This window comes from Echiichthys vipera (assembly GCF_963691815.1).
Source record: "Echiichthys vipera genome assembly, chromosome: 7".
In the NCBI taxonomy this organism is placed as follows: Eukaryota; Metazoa; Chordata; class Actinopteri; order Perciformes; family Trachinidae; genus Echiichthys; species Echiichthys vipera.
This window is the reverse complement of record NC_139832.1, coordinates 9,091,138-9,107,551: the sequence shown is the minus strand read 5'-3', so window position 1 is coordinate 9,107,551 and position 16,414 is coordinate 9,091,138. Positions and strand designations below refer to the sequence as shown.

The 16,414-nt window shown below is 43.8% G+C and overlaps 1 protein-coding gene across 2 annotated transcripts in view; it reads right to left on the bottom strand.

Moving 5' to 3' along the window:
- LOC310948917 (genetic suppressor element 1-like) overlaps positions 1-15,875 on the bottom strand; it is a 26,303-nt gene extending 10,428 nt beyond the window's left edge. Inside the window, exons 1-5 of one of the 2 annotated variants that reach the window (XM_083916217.1) lie at positions 15,747-15,875; positions 5,146-5,325; positions 3,301-3,500; positions 789-955; positions 1-116 (exon numbers count right to left, since the gene is read on the bottom strand). The exon at positions 1-116 is cut by the window's left edge and continues 88 nt beyond it. In XM_083916217.1, the coding sequence (XP_083772343.1) occupies positions 1-116; positions 789-955; positions 3,301-3,500; positions 5,146-5,323 (661 nt within the window). In that variant the 5' untranslated portion in view covers positions 5,324-5,325; positions 15,747-15,875. Of the gene's footprint in view, positions 117-788; positions 956-3,300; positions 3,501-5,145; positions 5,326-7,363; positions 7,419-15,746 lie in introns of those variants that run through there. The other variant, XM_083916216.1, reaches the window with a different exon arrangement.
- Between the last annotated feature and the right edge of the window lie 539 nt (positions 15,876-16,414).

Sequence of the window (16,414 nt, the reverse complement as noted above, 5' to 3'; positions counted from 1 at the left end):
TCAGGGGTAGAGAGGTCAGTCGGAGGTCATCTGAGTGGGCAAAGGGCCGGAGCGCTCTCAGGTACTCCTCTGGGATGGCCCCTGAGGATACCACAGGGTGCATCTGCCCAGGCAAACTGCAGAACAAGCGCACAGGGAATTAATCTAAAACTGTTTTATGTGCTTTCGGGTAAGTTGTGTATGAGGATTTTAGGGGTTATAACCAACTAAAATAACCGTTTGTGGTTCGGTCACTCTGCTAACCAATCAATCTGCAGTGTACATCCAAACTGTCATAATATATGTAGTGAAGACTTTGAAGGGGTTTAATAAAAGGTATTTAGTGTATTGTTTTGGGTGAGAATTGGATGCTTCACCCACATCTCTGACCCGCTCGTTCTGTACAATCAGCACAGTTTCAAGATTAGTGTCACCAATTCATTCAGTATCAAATGTCTCCCTTTTGCTCTGAGTTGTGGCGTAATGGTGTCACAGTGAAGTTGACCTCTGACTCTTTGGATATAAAATGTCACTTCATAAAAAAAAATCACTTGATCATTTTACCCTTTTGAGGAAGTCATGTAAAATGTTCCCAGGAATTCTTCAGAACCAGTAATGGGCAAATAAGTGTTTTGGGACCTTGACTTGGGGCCAAGTGGACGTTTGTGCTGCATTTGAAGACATTTCCTCTGGGGCTTCCTGAGAGATCGCATTTGCAACAATGTGACGACGGACGTAATGCCTCCAGCCACGGCTCTAAATTTCTTTTATACAAATATATACAAACTATAAGTGTGTGTTGCACTTACCTAAGGCTCTGTATTCTGGGGTCCTGCATGACAGAACTAGGGGTGAGGCCAAAGGTGTGAGTCAGGGGGTGAGGTGAGTGAGTCGGCGGAGTCCTCTTATCCTGCTGTAGCTGGGTGTTCTCAGCACAAACCCGCTCCCTACTGTGCCCCTGAATACTCTGCTCAACCTGACAGACACACAGACAGACAGTGAGAGCAGACATTACTATGTATATCAATGGGGTGTGAGTGTGTGCTGGAATAAAACTGAGCTTGAAAAAAGTGAAAAAAATGAGAAGGAGCGACTGGGTTAAACCCCCAACCCCCCCGAGCTGCACCCAGAGGCTCAGTGGAGTGGGAAAGTGGGTCTGATATGTCATAACAGGTCAAGATCAAAATGGAAAGATGATCCTAATATCTGACCAACTGTTCTCTCCTTCATCGCCTGGTCACTCTCTCCCTCGCTCTCTCTAAGGGCTTCCCACTTAGAGGATTTGGTCCTTGCTTATAGCACAATTTCAACCTTCAAATCACCACCATGACAAAAGCAGACATGGGAAAAAAATTACAAAAGGATGTTTTCCAACAGCAAACAGTGACACAGTAAGCATTGGCTCTGTCCCAGGTTGCTTAATATGTCTGGTGAAATTATTACTCTCAAATAATTGCAAATATTCCAATTAAAGAGGCAAAATGCCAAAAGAAAATCTTTAACATGCTTGCAGCTCTGTGAGGCTACTTAGGAGACATGCAGCGGTGCTTTAAGCTACAAGCTAACGTCAGAAGACTAACATGTTCACAGTGACAGTGATAACATGCCAATGTTCAGCGTCTTAGTTTAACGTGTTAGCATGTTAACATTTGCTAATCAGCAGTAAACAAAAGCTACAGCTGAGGCTGATGGGAATGTCGTTAGTTTGGCAGGTATTTGGTCATAAACTAAAGTTTGGGACAAATTCAAATTTTGACCCAATGATGGCAAAAGGTGAAAAGTCAGGGGATCATAAAAGGGAAATCTGTAATGACAGGGATGTCTGTAATGACAATACATCCAATGGTTGTTGAGATATTTCAGTCTGGACCAAACATTGTGGAAAAACTCTTTATGCATACTGATTTCTCCAGTATAAAGACAAAATAGCTGCCAGAAAACCTTGGAAAACCATACTATGGTATATAAATAAGAAGATAACACACCTTTACACTATATTGTGTCTAATCCTGTTGCTACAGCAACAAAAAGCAATACAGGTCAGACAGACCACAGACAAACCACAAACAAATGACCCCTCCCAGCAACACCCGATCTGCTACCTTAGTTTTGTTCAACACTTGACTCCCAGTAAAATATCTGTGCTTTGAATACGTTTGAATAGTTTTGAATGAGTCACTCATGGAAAGCAGGTTCAGACCAGTGATGGACCGTCTCTCTCTTGCACTCTCTCAAAATGAGACGGGAAGACGACACACGGAAGGTTTGGAGAGCAGCCATCACATTCCTTGACCTCTGACCCTGCAGACAGTCAACGGCCTTCACAGATGCAGCACTAAACACACACAAACAGCCTGTTTCTTTAGCGTAAATCGTTCTGCTCTAGGACAAGCTGCATACAGTAAGAACAAACACTGAATCTATGTAACGCTTTAGAGCCCTCTCTCTGTCGCTCTCCTGCTCATTCTTACTCTCCCTCCCCTCCTTTCTTAACATCCTATTCTCTATTTTCCTCCCTTCCTCCCTCCCCCTTTCTCTCTGAATGTCTGAATGGGAGCCCCGGGCAGGCAGAGCCACAGAGTGGTCTTTGTGAAGGGGGAGAAAGGCAGCTCTGATCCAGGGGGAAGTGGCTACTGTGGGGGCTAGCCCCTGCATTGTGTGAGGGGCCTGGTTCCTCGCCCCACCTTTAATTCGCTCACACACCCACAAGCAAACACATCCATAGATGCACACACACACACACGCACACGCACACACACACACACACACACACACACACACACACACACACACACACACACACACACTTGTCCCTCTTCACATCCTAAGCCTTTTGTGGTGAAGGGTCAAGTACACACACATATGCACGCACACAGACACACACACACACTGCAGGAAGCTGAACACAATAGGTGCCAGTCTCTGCAGCCTCCAGTGTTTCTTTACAAACCCCTCATGTGTTGATGAAAAAGACATGGACTGATTAGAGAGAGGCAGACTGGTGAAAGCATGAAAATTAAGGAATGAGACAAGACAGAGAAATAGAGAGAGAGACAGAGACGGCTTGTTTCGACCGTTTGATGTTGACAAGCAGTGGGACTATTTCTTAAATGGAGGGAGCAGCAGCAGGACAGATAAGACAGACAGAGACAGACAGACGAGTTATCTGTACTTAGAGAAGGCACAAGAGTGATAAATTAGAAAATGAGAAACCAGCAAGACAGAGGAACAAAAAGTACAGATACACAGGGCGAGAGCAGCAGGTGTCTTGTCTCAAACTTGTCTGCCGTGTATGACGGTTTGATGGACGACGTGTCTTACCTGTCGTCCTTCGGCCCTCCACAGGCCGTTGATGGTCTTGGTGGGGGCAATGGTGACTACAGGAGGGGTGTTGGGGACACCGTGGCCCCTGGTCTGACCCAGGAGGGGCCCTAATGAGCCCCGCTTAGGAGTGGTGACTGGCGAGCTGTGGCTGGTGGCCGGGGAAGAGACTGGAGACGACTCGCCGCTGAGAGCAGGACCTGAGGTGGGGAGAGACAGGGGTTAATGACGGAGGGAGGGGCAGGAATAGACTGAAGCTATCAGACGGCTGATCAGATTAAAAAGATTTCCAGGATCAAACAATCCTCCTGTGACATAATACAGATGGTGCACGGAAAAGAAAAATGAAGTTTTTGTCAGTGTGCTGGCCTGTGACGAGGTAAACAGCGACTCAATCATTTTAATGAAAACAATCTGGCGAGATGTGACAGAAATAAAGGAAAGTGTAAAAAGGTACAGAAGGTAGAAGAGATGAGGGAAACGGTACAAGATGAAAGTGTGTGCGTGACAATCATGAAAAAATCTGATACAGAGAAAAACGAAAGAAGGATATCACAAATGAAGGTGTTAAAAAGAGGCTGGGTGTGACACAGTGAAGGGGGAGGTGTAAAACGTGATAAAGAGAGAGTGTGTGTGTTTACTGTAACATTCACACTACTGTATCCATTACTGTAACACTCACTAACCAGACACACACAGAAACACCTTAGAAAGAGCCTTAGGTCAAGCTTCAGGGAGTGGGAGAGAGAGAGACAGAGAGACAGAGAGAGAGAGAGAGAGAGAGAGAGAGAGAGAGAGAGATTGTTATAATTGGCTGTAATTAGATTCTCATTATTAGGAGATGAATGGAAACGGATGAAGGAAGAGACAGAGAGGGAGAGGTCAGGATAGGTCAGCTCTTATTCAACACCTTCATTAGGACACCAATGAGCTGAGTGAGGACACACACACACACAGAAACACACACAGAAACACACACACACACACACACACACACACACACACACACACGTACACGCACACACGCACACGCACACGCACACGCACACAAACACGTACGCATAACACACACAACCACAGAGCTACCAGGCAGTAAAACGTTTCACATTATTCCACAAAACACAACCTTGGTCTGTGAAATGATCTGCTTACACATTTATTGGCACAGTGTTTGCAATACAATCTGCAAATTGTCTGTCATTAACTCCTTCCTTTACACCTTTAAGGAATAGTTGGGGAAACATGCTTATTTGCTTGAGACAGTCATCTTTAGAATAGCACAAAGACTGGAAACAGTGGAAAACGGTTAGTTTAGCCAGCACTGATTAACATATATATGTTATATCTTGTTTTGTTTAATCTGTGAAATTACAGATGACTGATGAGTCTACTGATGTATTTTCTTCATTCATTGTTGTGCGTGTTTTGGGATTTGTGGTCTATTGTCATATGATTCCTATTGGTTATGCAACAATCTGCCCCTCAGGGATAATAATGATATCTTAAACCTTTACAGGGACTTAAGCTTATTGCCTTTTCTCTATATGAAAAGTAAAAACGTGTAAGTCCTAAAATGTTGAACTACCCCTTTAAATGTAGTCTCTACAGTTTCAGTAACAATGAAAACATGCAGACACATTAAAGGATGTGAGGTTGTGAGCAAATCAGGCAGCAGTAATACAGAAGAAGAGTCTACTGTACTTGTGTGCGTGCGTGCGTGTGTGCGTGTGTGCGTGTGTGTGCGTGCGTGTGTGTGTGTGTGTGTGTGTGTGTGTATCAGGACCATGTTAAATCTCGCTGCTCGAGCTTTTGGGTTTTAAAAAGAGGTTAAATCTCGCCGCTCACCTCTGGGATCCTCGGCCTGTTTGGCCAGTTTACGCAGGGCAGCAGCGAATCCGGAGTTTGCAGATTGGGCAACTGCGTTCCCATTGGTTAGTGGGCTGAGGGGACTGACAGTAGCCGTGGTGCGAGTTGCCGTGGAGATCATTCCTAATGATGGTGATTTATTGGACTCATGGTTCATACCTGAGGAGGAGAGCGGGAGGAATTATTTGAGGAGCTTTTACTTATGGACATTATCTATTGTTCGATACCTCTCAATAAAACAAGGAGGATCCAGTAAAAATTTGAACTTATCTATCTAAAAGTAGAAAATGTAGCTTTGAATCATTGTGTAATACGCGCATCCCTTTTTGAACACAGTTGGTATCTCATTTATCTTGAATGAATGAAACTCATACACAAGTGCTCAAAGAGAATGGAAAAGTGTGTGTGTGTGTGTGTGTGTGTGTGTGTGTATGTGCTTGTGTGTGTCTGTGTGTGTGTATGTGTATGTGTGTTTCTGCCTTTGTGTCTGGACATCATAGCGAGCATATATGCGTGGGTCAGCGCCACAAGAGACTAGAGGGGAGGGAATAGAGCTGTGTCAAATAGAGCGGTGACCCTAATAGCAAATCCCACACATGAGCGCACACATGTCAATTTCCTCAAGGGAGCCAGCCAAAACATCTTAAGACCTCGGGAGTGTCTACACGTAAACACTATTAAAGTATCGCTGCAGTTTTTACACCCTTACAGATGCAAACACACACACACAAACACACACAGATCACCAGCAAACCCATCGATCTACTGAAGAGTGGACACACTGAGAGCAAACGTAGTAAGCGTAACCTTTGTCTTCACCCTCTACCCTCTTACTGACCCACTAATGTTAATTACAGCTGGAATTAGCCAGCAGCCCCCCTGCCCGCTATACAGCAATGACCTCATTACCAACACAAATGCACACACACACACACACACACACACACACACACACACACGCACACACACACACACACGCACAAAACCACCTTTCAAAACATGCACACACACATGCCACAGGAAGAGCAAACAGCCAAAGCAGTAAACACAGTCATAAAAAATTCATAAGAGCACATTGAGCAGCATTATTGAATGTTCTGCTCATCACACTAAGGATTTCAGAAGAAGTGAAAGAATAAAGGACAATCACCTTTTACGAGTTAGTACATTGAAAGTATCATAAATCTGATGTTATCCCCAGATTAGACCTTTTTAACTACCAGCTTTCACACGTGAGCAAAAAAAAACAACAGGCAGAGGAAGCTGCAGAGCGATAAACAGCGTGAGAGGAAGATGCACGAAGGGCGAGAAAACACACAGAAGCCCAATCTTAAAGTAAGTGAACATGAAGTGGAGCCTGGCAGAGGCTGCTGTGTGAAATCATGTAAACCATCGAGAGAAACTTATTTGTTTCCGCGGCAATTTGGGGGTTAAACATCATCAAAGAGTTGGAGGAGAAAAAAAAAAGCTTCTCCAGGATTTATGACCTCAGTTGGTTACCAGCTGCCACAAAGCAACACAGACAGATAACAAATAACCTGTCAAGCACCTAACTGCTCCGAATGACACTTCTAATGTGTGTTGTGTAGATAATTAACACGTGTGCAGCTTCTCACATGTATGATGTGTTTACATATCGGAAGACAATAGGGTACTGTTCTTTTCTTTCCCCGTTTCTATAATTTACTTCCTTTTCTTTACTCACTATTTTTCTTGTATTTCTTTGGCTACACTTGTGTATTTACATGTCATGTCGATAAAGCAAATTGAAACCGAGACAGACAGACAGAAAGGGAAAGAGAGATGAAGAGAGTAAAAGCTCAGATCCTGACAGGCTCTAGTGTGTGTGCGCGCGTGTGTCTGCTGAGCCCAGCAGTCAAGGGAGAGATGATAAGACAGTTTCTATCGACTCTTTCTCTCCCTCCTTCCTCTCTACTCACTTTCCTTCCTGTCTCTCATCTCTCTCTTTCTCTCTCTCTCTCTCTCTCTCTCTCTCTCGTTTATCTCAGCATACTGGAGGTTATTTAACAAAAGGCAACACACATAATCTCCTCTCTCTTTCTTGCTTTCTTTCTTTTTTTCCTACAAGCTTTTGTCACAACCTATCCTTCTGATATTTGCCTGTGTCGTTCACAAACACAAACATACTAACATATGCATGTGAGCACAATGCAAACATGCAAACAGACAAACTCACCCTCGCGCTCACTGTTCTCCTCCTGCTCGTCGTCTTTCTGCTCCTCTGTGAGACTCTTTCTCTCTCCCTCTCAGCCTTGCAGCTGCTACGTGGTCACGTGACCTCTTTTCTATCCACTTCCCCCCTCCTCCTCCTCCTCCTCCTTCTCCCCATCCACCGCACCCCCCTCCTCCTTCCCCTCCCTCTGCATCTATCACACTCTCCATCCTACCTCCTCCTCCTCCTCCTCCTCCTCCTCCTCTCGTCTCTGTCGCTCTTTTTATCTTTCCATTTTCTCTCCTTAGCTGTCCCTTCTCACTCCCTCAAACTGTGCTCTCTTGTCGTTTTCTTTTCTCTCTTCATTCTTCATCCTTCCTCCTTTTGGCTCGCACACTCCCGGGAGGTGGGGGGTGTGTGTGGTTTGAGCATTTGTGTGTGTGTGTGTGTGTGTGTGTGTGTGTGTGTGTGTGTGTGTGTGTGTGTGTGTGTGTGTGTGTGTGTGTGTGTGTGTGTGTGTGTGTGTGTGTGTGTGTGTGTGTGTGTGTGTGTGTGTGTGTGTGTGTGGCAGTGGCAGTGGGTAGTGTTAACCCTCCATCCATCACTCTGTCTCTCTGCTAGTCAGCTCTGTCTGCTTTGGGGACAGGACAGGGGTGAGGTGGGGGGGAGGGGAGGTTCCTGACAGTGACCTTTCACCCTTCACCTCTGACCTCTGCCGCCCAGGACAGCAGGAGGTTGGAGGGTGAAACACACAACAGCCCTAAATACAAATTAAGACATTTAACTGCCTTTAGGAGCCGTTTTTTTGTTTTTGTTTTTACAGTGATGACTGAACGGATAAACACAAGTAGAAGGACATGCTAACAGCCCCATGAGGCTGCAATGCTTATTGCACACCAGGAAACTGTTGGATGCCTAAAAAACTGAGACAAATTTGCTATTCCTCAATATTAGGATACTAATGGGATATAAATGTTCCCATAAAGTTTTTCCCATAAAGAAAAGGTGGAAATCCTCTGCACAGTAGCCATTAGAGGACATCTCTGACTTGTAAGACTCGACACTGTCAGCCTTCATTTTCAGCTGTTTCTGCTTAAAAGAACACTTCGCCTCCAAAATGATGATTTGCATTACTCATCAGTGTTACTTTGAATTTGTGAAGAAAACTCAGCATTTTTGCTAAAACCTTACTATTAAAAACCTCATAAACAATCTCACACTTGCACAGGCGTGCTACTTGTCCGTGTGTGAGTGGGAGTGTTGGAAATAGGTTTAAGCGAAAATGCATGTGTGGGAAGTACTGAGCACACAACTGGATAAATAAGACTTGGATTAGTCTATACTGCACAAGTTGTGTGACTGTTTGTAAACAGATGTTTTGATATAGTTTTGCTGTCATTAACCCCCCCCCCCCACTACTTCAATGTATAAAGATCTTGTTCACCATGGAGTCATACGACAATAAACATGGTTTCTTCACAAATTCAACATGGGGTGAATAATTGAGATCAGGCCTTTTAATCTGACACTCCTTCACGATACTATTTCCCGGTCCAAATGCTCCGTCAAACAAAACAAACAACAATGGCCGAACTTGTGATCTTTTTACGATCACTCCTTCCACTTTTTCATCGATAGGAAAGCGGTTAAAATGACACTTCTCTCTTATTTTATCTACTCAGATCTGTTCAAACAAGGGGGAACAAAGCAATGTGGCATTGTGGAACACGAGACTTGGACTGACGCAAATGATCGTTTTGGGGGTGAAGTGTTCCTTTAACTGTGCTTTGAGCTGAATGCTAACTTGATTACAGTTAGCATTTTTCAAGCAAGCTAACATACTGACATTTCTACAAATACACATACACATTAACATCTCTCCACAATGATAACATTTAGCATGTAAGCATTAATCTCAAGCAGCAGCTGGAGGTGTGTTCAGACTGAATTAAGCTAATTTTAGAGGATGACTGCACACAAAGTCAATGTAGGCTAAAGACACCAGTGAAACGGACAGATGTGAAAAATTTGCACGCAACTTTAAAATGTATCACACACAATCGGGGCGGCCGGTGGCACAGTGGTTAGAGCAGTTGCCCCATGTAAAGAGGCTGAGGGTCCTCGAGGCAGCGGCCACAGGTTCGACTCCTACCTGCGGCCCATGGCTGCATCTCTCTCTCTCACCCCATTTCCTGTCTGTCCTGTATAATAAAGGCTTGAAAAACTGCCAAAAACAAACAAACTTAGTCTGAACCGTCATACAAACACACGGCCACATGTTGCTCACACAAGGTGTGGCTGTAAGTTGTTCATAAACACAAAACACTTGAATTTCATAAAATAAAACATGGTGAAATGTTTAGTTTTACATAAAATATAGAGGTAAGGAACATAAGGATTAATGTGACACTGAACACGCACGTTAACATGCACGGGGAAAGGTACAAACATGCAACATAGCTTCACACATACTGTGATTCAGCATGTTATCATTGATCTTAAAGCACTGAGGCCATGCATATATCATAATCGTATACATATGTATTTTAGTTTTAAGGTATTCTGTCTGAAGTGTAAAATTCGTCCTGCTGGTGGCTTCACATGAAAAGTCAGGGGGTCACTAAAGTTATTATGATTTATTATCTGGGAACCATTACTGTCTGCCCAAAAGTTCTTGGCTATTCACTTCAATATATGTTTATTTTACTTAGGAAGTTATGGTCCAACTGACAATCGGTGCATTAATCAACTGACGCTCCCGTCCATAGAGCCACCAACCAGCCGCGGCTAAAAATATTCCAACGTACAACAAAAACTAATAATAAAACTACCAGCTTTGCCAAAATGAAAATGCGGGTGTGACTCCATTCATCCACACAAAGACACACCCACACACACATTCAATCAAACTCTGCTCTGCATGATGTAAGTGATATATGACATGTTGAGGCCTGTATCTTTGACACCTTTTTTGTCTCTTGCTCTCCCTCTCGTTCACTTTCTCTCTCTCCAACACACACAAAAAACAGACAAACACCGGCTACACAGGGGGACTGTGAGGACAGCGGGGGGGGGATGCGCTGCCCCGTCAGCTCATTAAAAAGGCACTGTGTGTGTGTATGGGTTTGTGTGTGTGTGTGTGTGTGTGTGTGTGTGTGTGTGTGTGTGTGTGTGTGTGTGTGTGTGTGTGTGTGTGTGTGTGTGTGTGTGCGTGTGTGTGTGTGTATGTGTGTGCGTGTGTGCGTGTGTGCGTGTGTGCGTGTGTGCGTGCATGTCCGTTTGTAGGCAGAGATGTGTCATTAGGATGGAAGAAGAAGAGGTTGTAACACACTACCCACTCATTAACCCTCATCACACTGGCATGTCTGAGCGTGTGTGTTCTTGTGTCAGCTACTGTGTTAACATTTAAGACATTAAACTGACTATCCCCATTTGTGTTTACGAACAGTTACCTAACATTACACCAATAATGAGTGTGCACACAAACACGTTCACTTAACACAAAAATATGCTCTATTTCAGTTTTAAGACATGATTATCTGGGCTCATACAGCTGATACTAATCACAACAACAGCTACTGTTGCTGCTACAATAGATGGCAGACTTTTTCAAATTCCTCTGACAAGCATGCACACACAAAGAGAGAGAGAGAGCAAGAGAGGGAGAGGAAAAGTAGCCAAATGTTTTACAGCCTCTTAAACTTGTCTGTAATAGCAGTCAGAGTGGCGTCAACACAGCGGTCTCCAGGGCTACTCCAGGGGCTGCTAAATGGCTTTACTAGCTCCAGTCACTCTGCAGCTCGCACACAAACACTTAACACTTCCTTACAATCCATAAACAACGAACACACTTTCCCACTCGAGCATCTCACACCATCACGAACACAGACATAGGCATGCAAATGAACATTAACGTCAGAAAAATGACGGAGGAGCCAAAACACACATATGCAAGCCGTCTGTGTGAACAAATCCAAAGGTGACTGCATACAGAATTAGCTGACTCAAGATTCAGGCATTGTGCATCACAAAAACGTATGCATGTGACCCCTAGGGACCACGAAGACAGCACGCATTTATGGTCAGGGGGTAAATGGAGCAGAAAAACCACATACTGTAATAATAACCAGCGACAAAAAAACAACAATCAGGAAGCAACATCTGAAGACAGAGAATTAGCAGCACGCAGCAGGAAAAGAAACAAGAGAAAGTAAAGGAAGTGTAGCAGTCATTACTCTGTTTTATATTAAACAGTGTGTCCGCCAGAGCAGAGCCATGTTTATTGTGCAATCATAACAGAGTCGAGATGTTAGTGAGAGGTCTATAAATTATCAGCGCCACAGCTTAGAGCAGAAATGTGAGCTGTCAGCAAAGACAGGATGGCTACGTTGGAAAAAACTCTTCCTCTGTTTGGTTCTCTCCTCCCTTGAACTTTCACTTGTACCTCCTCCTGGCTGCAGGGCACTTTTCCTCTTCCAGTGACCCTTTCTCCATGTCTCTAATCAGTGTACTTGTCTCGGAGCATCTTGTCACTGTCTGTCAGATACAGAAAGCAGATATAAATAGCAGTTGTTTTGGGACTCTTTTCTCTATCTGTTCGCGTTATCGTTTCTTTGCCTTGTCATTTCCTCCTCACTATCTCTTTTTCAGTCTCCGTTCTCCTCGACAGCCTCTCCCATAATGTCGGCTGCATTTAGTTTTTTTCCCCTCCGAGTCATCGATCTTTTCTGCAGCGTGTGGCTCAGTCTCACCTCTCTCTGATACAGAAATGATGCAAAAAGATAAAACAATCTGAGGCAAACCAATCTTACTCTGTCTCAGTTTGTTTTGACACTCGGCTGCATCTGACTCTTGCCCACAGGTTTTGTTTGTGTGTGTGTGTGTGTGTGTGTGTGTGTGTGTGTGTGTGTGTGTGTGTGTGTGTGTGTGTGTGTGTGTGTGTGTGTGTGTGTGTGTGTGTGTGTGTGTGTGTGTGTGTGTGTATGTGTGTGTGTGTGTGTGTTTGTGTGTGTGTGTGTGTGTGTGTGTGTGTGTGTGTGTGTGTGTGTGTGTGTACGTTGGTGGTGGTGGAGGTGTAAACAGAGGGTCATGTCAGATAGTTGACAGCCACAGTTCCCACTCCCCTGGCTCGAGGCCAGCTCTGCTCACCAGGTGCTGACACCACGGTGGCTAGACCTCAACCATCTGAACAAACGAGAGTGGGGAGAAAACGCGCAGACACACACTATCGTTGCACAAGACCGGTCCGTCAGGCAGGTGCTTGATAAGTTTGAAGTGCAGGTTGTAATTGAGGTGTGTGTGTGCTGCAGAATAACTACCGCTGTAGTAAACAATGATGTTCGTGTTAAAAGACTAACATTCAAGGTGTGGTTTCGGGTCAGCAAATCAGGGAGGAGCTCACACTGTTGTCTCTGAGGAAATTAAGGTTACAGATTTTATGGATTATTTACTCCATATATTACCACTGAATAGATTAGACTGGAGCAATGAGAAAGGCAGCCTTGGCAGTTGATTTATTCCTGTCATCACCTCCGTCCTCTGTGTCAGCGTGTACACCAGACTTTTGGCTGTCAGCTGTTGTGCTGGAACAAAATAACTTTGCGTCTGCAGAAGATGAAGACTACGCAGCATAGATTCATTCTTTAGTAGAGTATATTCATTTTTTAGCGTCCAGGGTTACATTTAGAATATTGAAGCAGAATATCAATCGCCTCTCTCACTATACCACACTAAACACAAACACACAAAACAGGTAATATGATGGCCGACAGTCCACAGAAAAGGCCCTTGATGTGACACTGTTTCCTAAACTGCTGTTCCCAAAGTCAAGAGGGAACTTTGATCCACTTCCTGTAAGAAGGGAGTGGGGAAGTCCCGCTGTTGTATTTCCGGTACATGGGACCTCAATATGAGGTATATTTCTGATGCAGGTATTCCTGTGGCTAATAAAAATTATTTTCTGGTCCCATTTGAACTGTGCCATGAATTTCACTGTGCCATGAATGTTTGTGGTTTTTAAAGGTAACTTTTCATGCAAAAAACTACGATTTATTGCAAAGAAGTTTGATAATGGTAGGTTTTTATGTGAGGCCGCTTTGTGAACTACAACTCTTTGCTGCTCTCGAAGCAAATGTTATACATCATCACCCGCGCTTGGTACTTTGTTAGAGACTGTATAATCGCAATGTCTCTGCTCCACTTCACCGTTTTTTTTTCCAAGGGGAGGATAAAAGCATCAAAAGCGGGACAACCATTAAAAGTCGGGGAATGTGGAGAGTTTTACTTGTTGTTTTACTTGTTTACTTGCTGTCACATAACGCGACATGTATGAGGTATTTATCCATCGTCAGTGAATTACCTACAGAAGATGGCTTTCGGACGTCAGCACGCCCCCAGTTTGAAAGCAGCTAAGCAATGCACTGCTGTGGAAGGGGGCACACAGCAAACCCCAATATCAGTTTAATTGTACCGCTATATTTCTCTGACCACTCCACGTCAACTGGCTGAGATATTGTGATCTGAAGCTCCAGAACAGTTACTAGATGGTCCTTTGGTGAACTTATCAATTATATTTCAGGACTATGTTACTATGTATTGCTATTCATTGGTATGTGTATATTGGTATTTCTATCAGAATGTTGTATTGCTGCTTTGGAGTGGAGTGAAACTGCCAAACTGAGTTTTGTTGTATCTCACTATACATCAACGATCGATCTTTTAACATGAATTCTTATTCCAAGGTCAAGAAACTATTGCTATTATTCATTACATGTTCAGTTGTCTTCTTTTTATCTGACCAACAGTCCAAAACTTCAAAAAGTCCAGATCCAAACACAATATTTACTATAAAATGATATATTATCTTAATGTTTAATAGATTATAGGTTAATAATAGGTTGGCCAAAATAGTTCCTTAGTATTATTTTTCTGTCACAGGTGGACTGTACAAGTTTCAGCTCTAATGAAATTGAAACTACAGGCGATCAAAAGTAGGTAATTAGATACAAAGCCTACCAAAAAAAAAAACACCACAGAGGAATATTATGGTGATTATTATCCTTTAACAATTCATTTACACATGGTTTTAATCAAGTAAAGAAATAAGAACTGGGGTTAATCTGAAGTCGGGGAGTGTGTGAGCTGTGCAGACTTGGTTTAGAGTATCTATATAAGAAGGAGACAATTAAAGAGATTGGAGGTTTACTCAGTAACCCCTGCAGAGCAGCTGGTCTACGGCAGGTCAGGGGCAGCACATGGCGCACGGAGCGTGTCTGTGTGTGTGTGTGTGTGTGTGTGTGTGTGTGTGTGTGTGTGTGTGTGTGTGTGTGTGTGTGTGTGTGTGTGTGTGTGTGTGTGTGTTGAACTCCACCTGCGGGTTGTGTACACACACAAAAGCGACGTGATCCGCTTGACTGCTGCTAATGCGCCTGGCGGCATCTATCTCATCCAAACAATACAGTCACTGTTAAAGGTCCCGGATTAAAGAGCGACTCCTCTAAAGTCCCATGGGTGCTGCTGTCTGTGTGTGACCACAAGGAAACTGGGTGACACACAGCGCTGTGTTTCAGGTCTCTCTATCTTGTCAGTTAAGTTTGCAAGGAGCAAACAGTAGCAGTGTTTGATCACAGACGAGTTTGACAAGAAAGATAAAACAAGGAAACACAAGCGTCACCCAGTTCAAAATAAAAGCATGCCATTTCCCTTTTAGGAAGATACATTATGCAAAGACAAAAAATAAATTAATGTTTGCATTTGATTGTGCTTGAATCATCTTTGCGATACTATATTTGGTCATGGTGACAAACGCTAATGACGCTTTATTTTGAAAAATAAGTGTTTTTCTCCTGCTGGCTTCACACTGTTCGTCAAGCTTAACCAGTTCGTCTGATTACATATTGTCGACTGATTTAATCACACACACACACACACACACACGCACACACACACACGCACGCACACACACACACACACACACGCACACACACACACAGCACATTTTGAGTCGTATATAGTATAAAGCAGTTCATCTAAAAATAGCCTCGAACAAAAGTAGTTTCTCTTTTCCTCCAACAGTCTTAAGTAGACAGTAAAAGATCAAATGTAAAAAAAGTGAGGATATAACTGCCCACATATATCCAAGCGTAACTGCTGCCTTAACAGAAAGACAATAGGCTACTGTAAGGTTAACTAAATGAATCAAAAGTCAAAGGGTCATTAGATAAAGTCACCTCGGCACCACAGATGACATCCAAGCAATAAGTGATCATTTAACAGTGTGACCTGCACGTTAACTTTAAAAACAGTCTACCAACGCATAAATGAACGACCTTATCATTCACTCCAGTGTACAACAAAGCAAATCCCGGGACGTTGTGTACGAAAACAAACAGAAAAATAGGCAACTTACCGCCTCACCAAAGAAAAGACAATCCTCGGTTTTTGCGCATCTTTAGGTGAATAAATGCTGTGCAGCGGCGATATAGCCTAATGTGAGATCTGTCCTACACCACTACAACACACAGCGATGTGTTGATGTGGGAAGGAGAAGGACAACACGTTAACTGTCCTCAGGGAGAGGGAGAGAGAGAGAGAGAGAGAGAGAGAGAGAGAGAGAGAGAGAGAGAGAGAGAGAGAGAGAGAGAGAGAGAGAGAGAGAGAGAGAGAGAGAGAGAGAGAGAGAGAGAGAGAGGCGGGGTATGAGAGGGGAGGGAGGTAGAGGGAGGAGGAGGAGGAGGGGGGTGGCGAGCACCTGCTCCACTGCTGCTCCCTGGAGAGATGGAGGGATGGAGAGACAGAAGATGTGGCCCCAGACTGCTGATACCTCACAGCCTGGACATGTTTACTGTCCACTGGAGACAATCAGATCTGTTCAAGTCAGCTCCTCCTGCAGCTGCACACACGAGCACTAACTGGCTAATTTAACTCATCATGATAATACTGCTAGTATTGATCTACGGCTGCTAATGCTGACAGTAACACACTACTCCACTTCTACTAAAACCATTACCTCTACTATTATTATAGATGTACGATAATATCGGCACACTATCGGTTTTAAATGAATTATCGGATATC